This window comes from Adiantum capillus-veneris, chromosome 11 (genome assembly GCF_014529385.1).
Source record: "Adiantum capillus-veneris isolate H3 chromosome 11, ASM1452938v2, whole genome shotgun sequence".
Lineage (NCBI taxonomy): Eukaryota > Viridiplantae > Streptophyta > Polypodiopsida > Polypodiales > Pteridaceae > Adiantum > Adiantum capillus-veneris.
In genome coordinates, this window is record NC_140941.1 from 102,485,445 (window position 1) to 102,492,146 (window position 6,702).

Genomic DNA, 6,702 nt, shown 5'->3' on the forward strand with positions numbered 1-6,702 from the left:
ATGTTATGCATTCATTAGCAGACAAATGTTAGCTCACAAGCCTTACTTTATCATATCATCCACAAATCATCCACAAACTAAAAGGATCTTGGTGAGTTGAATAGTGCTTAAAAATGATGTAAGACCACCGATGTTGTGCATTCATTAGCAGACAAATGTTAGCTTACAAGCCTTACTTTATCATATGAATAACCCATCATAATTCCGACGCCAATCAAGACACTGTTTTCGAACATTACGTTACAAGAGGTAAAGTCACGCTACCATAATATTATGTAACAAAGTAAATTTTTTACCACCAGTTGAAAATGAGACAAGTTTCAATGATAATTTCATTGCACCTTGCTTCAAGGCTATGATTTGGGCATTGTACTTTTAAATCCCCGTCGATAACTTTTAACTTTAAGCATAAACTAGAGTTTTCCCTAGGCACCATTGTTTAGAATGCCCAGTCAAGTAGACAAAGAACAAACTAATCAGGAAAAACAAAGAGAAAGACCACTACCAAACAAACTCCTGCAAGCTCCCCAACTGCCACTGACAAGTATCCAGCTAACTACCTATGTCAATCTGAATCAAAGCATAGTTGTGACTGTACAGTCGGGGGTTCTACATGAATCATCAAATGGCTCTAATGAGATGGCATTGGGCCATTCCGTCAAAAAAAGGGAACTGTTACCAAGCCCACCAGAGACATGGGTGGCCTGGCCTGTTCCCCCATTTCGGGGTACATTTTCAACGCCAGAAGCAGAAGGGAGTTCGATCTCCTGTCTTCAGCTGCAATTTCCCTGTGCTCTACTGTGATTTTCTGCTCATGAGACTCTATTCATTTCAACACAGCAATGCGAGCGAGCCACAGCTGGACATGGGATGCCAGAGTTCGTGACACCGAGCAGTCTGAATGCACCCTACAGTACGGTATAATTTCATACAGAGAAATACAGTGTATTTCAAATTATAACGTTCGGTTTGGAGAAATACTGTATGTTTTCTAGAAACTCTTAAAAACCATAAAAAACATTTGCAAATTACCTCATGACTTAGGGCTATGCCTATGCCTATGCCTAGGTGGTTGAAGGTATGAAAAATGACCTAGGTAGGCACAAAGACCAGGTGCTGCCTGCAGAATTGTTTGAGAAAAGGTGGCCCATTTTTGTGTCCGTAAGGCCGTCTGACATGGGCATTCACACAGCATATGGAACGGACAGAAACTTCCATGAACCAAAGTTACCACACCAAGGTGCAAATTTTTCTCAGCTTAGACACCATCACTCTCAATCTGAGCTTGAAGGTTTTAAAATCACTTCTTAATTTCAATAAAAATCGCTTTTCACTGACCATAAGTCAGTTAATTGCATGAAACAGTTGGCATTGAATGACTTGCCAGACATGGAGATATGAAGACTACACGGAACTGACAGCATGATATGCACTAAAACATGAGAACAAACTTATCTGCTATGCATGATAACAAAGAATGAGAGTTAATGACTGCAAGAATTCCAGGCTCTTTTTCACACGAGGATCTTACCTGAGAATAAGTCACTTGACGCATTCAACACAACCTGAAAAAAACCAAACTCAATAGAAGAGCACAATGATCCACAACCACTACAGTAACAAGTAAAATCTGGCTACAAACACCACAAAAAGGGAGACCCTTCTTCCCTTTCGCCAAGGGCGGCACACCCACTTGCTTGCAGATGAGCAGCAGTTGTTGCATCAAAACTGCGGCTTTTGACCAATTCCACATGCTTTGTTTACCAAAATGTCTAATATTTCACTACATATTCAAAACAAATATATCTTCCACTACTGTATATGAGAGTAAACCTCGTACCAATTGAAGATCCCAGCGAACAATGGATCAATGCCAAACCATCGCTAACGCTTCTTCAAATACCCAATATAGCAGACTGCAAAGAGCTCCAACCCGTTGATACAACAAGAACACCGAAGCTAAAACTACACTAATTCAATGCTACTGTATGTCAGTAGGCCTACGGCCCTCTATACTGAGGATCCGCTGTAGGGCCCCGATATTGAGGAGGGAGAGGCGTACTTGGTCTTCCTTGCGCGCCTGCAAAATTGTACCCGTATGGAGTACTTGGAGAGGGCAAAACATGTCCAAAATTCTGGCGAGGACTATATCCTTGCGCTGCTGGAGGCATAGCTGCTGGAGGCATAGACATGGTTGGACGGGGTGGAAAGCTACTTGAATGCATGAAGGGGTTCACGCCCATTTCTGGATGCGGACGAGGTGACCGGAAGTTGTTTGCATGCATTGCGCCATTGAAGGCAAACTGATGCGGATGCGGTTGGGGAGGAATAGGAGGGCTTATGTGTGGGTTCTCTAGTGCATGCGGTGCACTATTTGGATGGTGCGAGTGTTGGGCAAGGGGAGGCGCTTCATAGTGTTGAGGGGGTTGTGTCAAGGCAGGGTTAGAGGGCAGAGCCTCCTCTCTTGTTGGCGGGGTTGGAAGGGGAGGAGGTGTCGAAGGCTCCTCTCTCGAAGTCGCAGTCGTACCTGGTTGTTTGCGCTTGCGACGCCTTCGCTTGACGTTCTTTGCAATGTCTGTCTCCTTGGACACAGGGATCGACAAACCAGGACCAAATACCACACCACGATAAAGGGAATCTGAATCACCCATTCGCAGGCTAACGAGAAATCCAGCATCAAAGCAGCCGTCTACAACACCATGGACAGTCTGGCCCACCATATTAGAAGGTGAAACCTTAGAGTAGGTGGCCTCCCCTTCATTTGAATTCGAGCTTTTTGCGCTGTTATTGGCCTTCTGAGACTTAGCTAACCTTGGCTTGCGAGTTCCAAGCGTGGAAGTGACCTCCTTTGGTAGCAAGATAGAGCTCCATACTTTTGGAGGCCTACCGATTCGCTTCTTGGGCTTTAGAATCTCCTCCTCCTCGTCTTCGTCCTCCTCCTCCTCCTCCTCCTCTTCCTCTTCTTCTCCTTCCTCCATTACGACCTGCTAAAAATATGCACAAAGAGGTCAAGAAGTTGACAAAGAACAAACCCTTACAACCTGAAACGTTGTTGGCAGAATCATGTGCACGTCGCACCCATGCAAAACAGCCTAATTCCTTTATCTTTGCCAATACTGTCAGAAATGCCTTGGAAGGTAATCAGATTGGCATACTCATGCACAGGTTAAATCCCCACATGCCTTAGTAACCTGTTTTGACACATTTGACACCGCTACCTTACGCACTGACACTTACCAAGGGACCATTTTACCTCTTAACCTGTGAGTCATTCTATCTACATAAGAAAATGACAGGCATTTACCTTGACGAGAAATTTGACAGAATAGACCGTGTGTGCGTTTGAATCAATGCGCTTACACATATGTTGCTAGTGTACAGGTTTGGGGGGGGGGGGGGGGGGGGGGGGGGGGAATAGATGCACTTGCACACATGATGAGAGACTTGGCATACATGTTTTGGTGTGTTTGAATTAGTGCCCTCGCATGTGTGGCACTAGTGCATACATGTATGTGGTAAGCACATATGTCACTGCTTGCACATATTACGAGAAACTTGACAGTGGGTGCGCTCGCATGTGAGGCACTACTGCAGACATGTCGTATCTGTACGCATATAGTTGTGCAAACAGGTCTGGTGTTCGTAGATGTGTGAGACAACCAATTGCAACCTACCTTGAAAAGCCTGTGTAAAAATTAATAATATCTTCGGGGTAATTTTAGCTCTGTGCAAGCCCTCAAACCTCTAAATTTCTGTTCACCAGCCCTAAAATGAACGTGATGACTTACATCAGCCTGTTCAGCCTTAAGCGTTGGGAAAATTACAAGATCAACACCTTTAACGAGATGACTTACATCAGCCTTCAGCCTTAAGCATTGGGAAAATTACAAAGTCAACACCTTAAAACGAGACTAGAATTAACCCTAACAGGGCAGAGCAGAGCTGGAAATTGGACACCCACAAAAACACCAAACATTGCAATGCATTGCCGCACGCAGCTGCCAGACTGCTGGAAATCAACGTGAAACTTGGTTCAAAAAAGATAGAGGAGCAGGGGAAGCAAATTACTTACAGAAAACGAAGGGTTCGGTTGGAGATCAAAGTCTCTGGCTCAGGGCTGATCTGCTATAGATGCTTGGGTATGACTGCTTTCTGCGTGTGCGCGCGCGTGTGGAGAGCGATCTGCCCTGAAGAATTTACATGCTAGAGGAAATTTTGCTGGAACAAAAATTACCTTTTGGACAACTATTTTGCTGTTCGAAAGCTGGCTCTGTTAGGGTTAAAGATGGAAGTCTGTGTAAAGAGAGGTGAGTGTGTGTGTGTGTGTAGGGAGGGGGGTAGCGGCGTAATGAGCATCTGCTCTGTGCGTGTGCATGTGCGTGCGTGCGTGCGAGCTTCCTAGGGATGTATGTATGCTTGTAAGTACTGTGTACCAGACTACCAGTCTACCAGAGAGAGAGAGAGAGTGTGTGTGTGTATGTGTGCGCGCGCGCACTGTTGTGTGCGTGTGTGGTCGAGAAGAGTATACAAGAGCGTAGAGAGGGACAAGGTTGATGACCACTGACCAGCCACCTAACGAAGGAACATGAGGTATGCATGAAGTGTGCATTAAGCTTACTAATGGAAGTTGGCTGAACGTGTTTGGACACTGGGGTTTAGAGGGCTCCCCTAACCATACGAGCGTGCGGGCGTGTAGAGTGTGTCCACGCGCGCTCGCGTGTGACGGAGGTGGAGACAACCCGCCCTGTGTGTGGCTTGGGTTTGTTTTGGGGTGGGGGGCGGAGTGCCCAACAGCAGAAGGGAGCGGTGAAAGGCCCGGGGCGGGGAAGGGAAAACAGGGGACTGGGAGAGAGCCAGGGGAAAACAGGGGAGGTGGAACCGCGGTGAGCAATGGCCATGCTTTTGCGTGCAGAATTGGACATCATTGGGGTGAGGGCAAAAAGCAGTCAAAATTGGGGAATAACAAACCTCCACATCCACAGGGGCCAGGGCTCACGGCCTCACAGGCTACAGCCTACCATCTTCTCTTCCCCTCTCCTCTCCTTTGCTCTCTCTCCTCTCTCCCTCCCCAAAGCGCCCTTCAGCACCCACAATTTACAAATGATATGACGCCACTTACAAGGCAGTGGGACCCTACAGCATACGGATTCGCACACCCTTTTCAATAGTGTTGTAGGTAGAGAGAGGAGGGAGATGGGCCAAGGTATGTGCGTGCGTGTGAGAGAGGGCACATGAATCATAAGGGCCATACATCATATGCCACTTTTTTCCATACAGAGAGACGCACACACACATGCAGACCTCCTACATGATTACTTTGGTAAGCCTAATGAGGTTTTCCACTTTTGAGACCATGGACTCTCGAGTGAGCCTAGGTCGTAGAAGCGTTGCTTGAGGTTATTGTTACACCTTGCATAGTCTTTAAAAATTACAAGGAGCTTGTACAACAATTTTGGGAGCTTGTAGAATCACATGACCATGACCCTCACGCTATCATAATGTTACGCAATCTTTGAATATTATCGTCCATAAATATGCACGAAAAGCACCCAACGACCATGGATTGATACCTATATAAATAGTGCAGCACATCATAGTGCAACAACGATCGCTTGATAGCTAAATACACAATGTAGTCCATTGTTTTCGCTCTTGTTAGCGTAGTCGAGCGTTTGCTGCCTACCAACCCTCCGCTTCTCTACCAGCATCTTCTCTCCGACAGCATTTTTTGTGTGGGTTGGTCATGCTCACTCATCACCATGGTAGAAATCCATGACAACAAGCAAAGAACAAAGCTAGTTTTTTACTTGACTAGCTTGCTTCCTTAGTCAGCCATTGAGCGTGGTAATCTTTGTCCCTCTCTGTTGCGAATGCTTTCGTTGTCTTCTGTGCATCTAATCTCCTCACGAGATGGGGCCTTTGCATATTGTAGATGGAGATGACGAGTGTGTTGTAATGAATTGTCAGGCACAACTTGGAAGGTTGCAGCCTACTCATGGTCTACTTGTCCATCGATGTTACCATATACATGTGGTAGTGACGTGTGTGAACACACTTAGGACTAGGAGGTTTTTTCCCCTATGCATTGTATATACATCCATCACTCTAGGGCTATCTTACATTTCCATTGCACATTGTTGTGTGCCTTGAGCTTCCTTCTTCTTCTCCAAGTTGTGTGTGTTTCCTTGCAACCCTAATTCCAACAATTGGTATCAGAGCAGGTTGCATCCTTCTGGGCTTAGTCGCCAGCAGCTCCAGCATACGCCTTCTCACTTTCTCCGGATTCCGTGAGCTTTGGTGAGCATCTGTAGGTCGACAAATACTTTGGGTGAGCTCGTAGAGATGAGTCTGCTCAAATTTTTTATTCGGGCTAATTTCGGACTACGTTTCCACTGCAGGCATTACTACGCATGCAAATTTGTCATTTTGAGCAGTATTTCTGTCAGTGCTGTTTTTTGCATAGCATATCCCTTACAATCTTCTACGGGTTGTGCTATATAGGATGTGTTGGTCCCGCTTCGTTACTCCTCTTTTCGGGCAGTTTTCACATCAAGTGCAGGTATATGCCATGGCTGACAACAACACATAGCATTCAAAGATGTTTAATGATGAGGATAGATTGGATGGGGACAATTACCCTATGTGGGCTTAAATGATGCAACATGTCCTTGTGTCAAAGGGCGTTTGGAATATTGTGTAGGG

At 45.8% G+C, this 6,702-nt stretch overlaps 1 protein-coding gene across 2 annotated transcripts; it reads right to left on the reverse strand.

Annotated features, from left to right (window-relative positions):
* Nucleotides 1-1,589: 1,589 nt before the first annotated feature.
* Nucleotides 1,590-5,015, reverse strand: LOC147447750 (uncharacterized). 2 transcript variants are annotated; one of them, XM_086523461.1, is made up of 2 exons: nucleotides 4,073-5,015; nucleotides 1,590-2,987 (listed from the first exon to the last, which is right to left on the reverse strand). In XM_086523461.1, the coding sequence occupies exon 2, from the start codon at nucleotides 2,976-2,978 to the stop codon at nucleotides 2,001-2,003; it is 978 nt and encodes a 325-aa protein (XP_086379587.1). In that variant the 5' UTR covers nucleotides 2,979-2,987; nucleotides 4,073-5,015; the 3' UTR covers nucleotides 1,590-2,000. The 2 variants fall into 2 exon arrangements, with proteins under 2 accessions (XP_086379587.1, XP_086379586.1); XM_086523460.1 differs by having other exon boundaries at nucleotides 1,590-2,984; nucleotides 4,073-5,012.
* Between the last annotated feature and the right edge of the window lie 1,687 nt (nucleotides 5,016-6,702).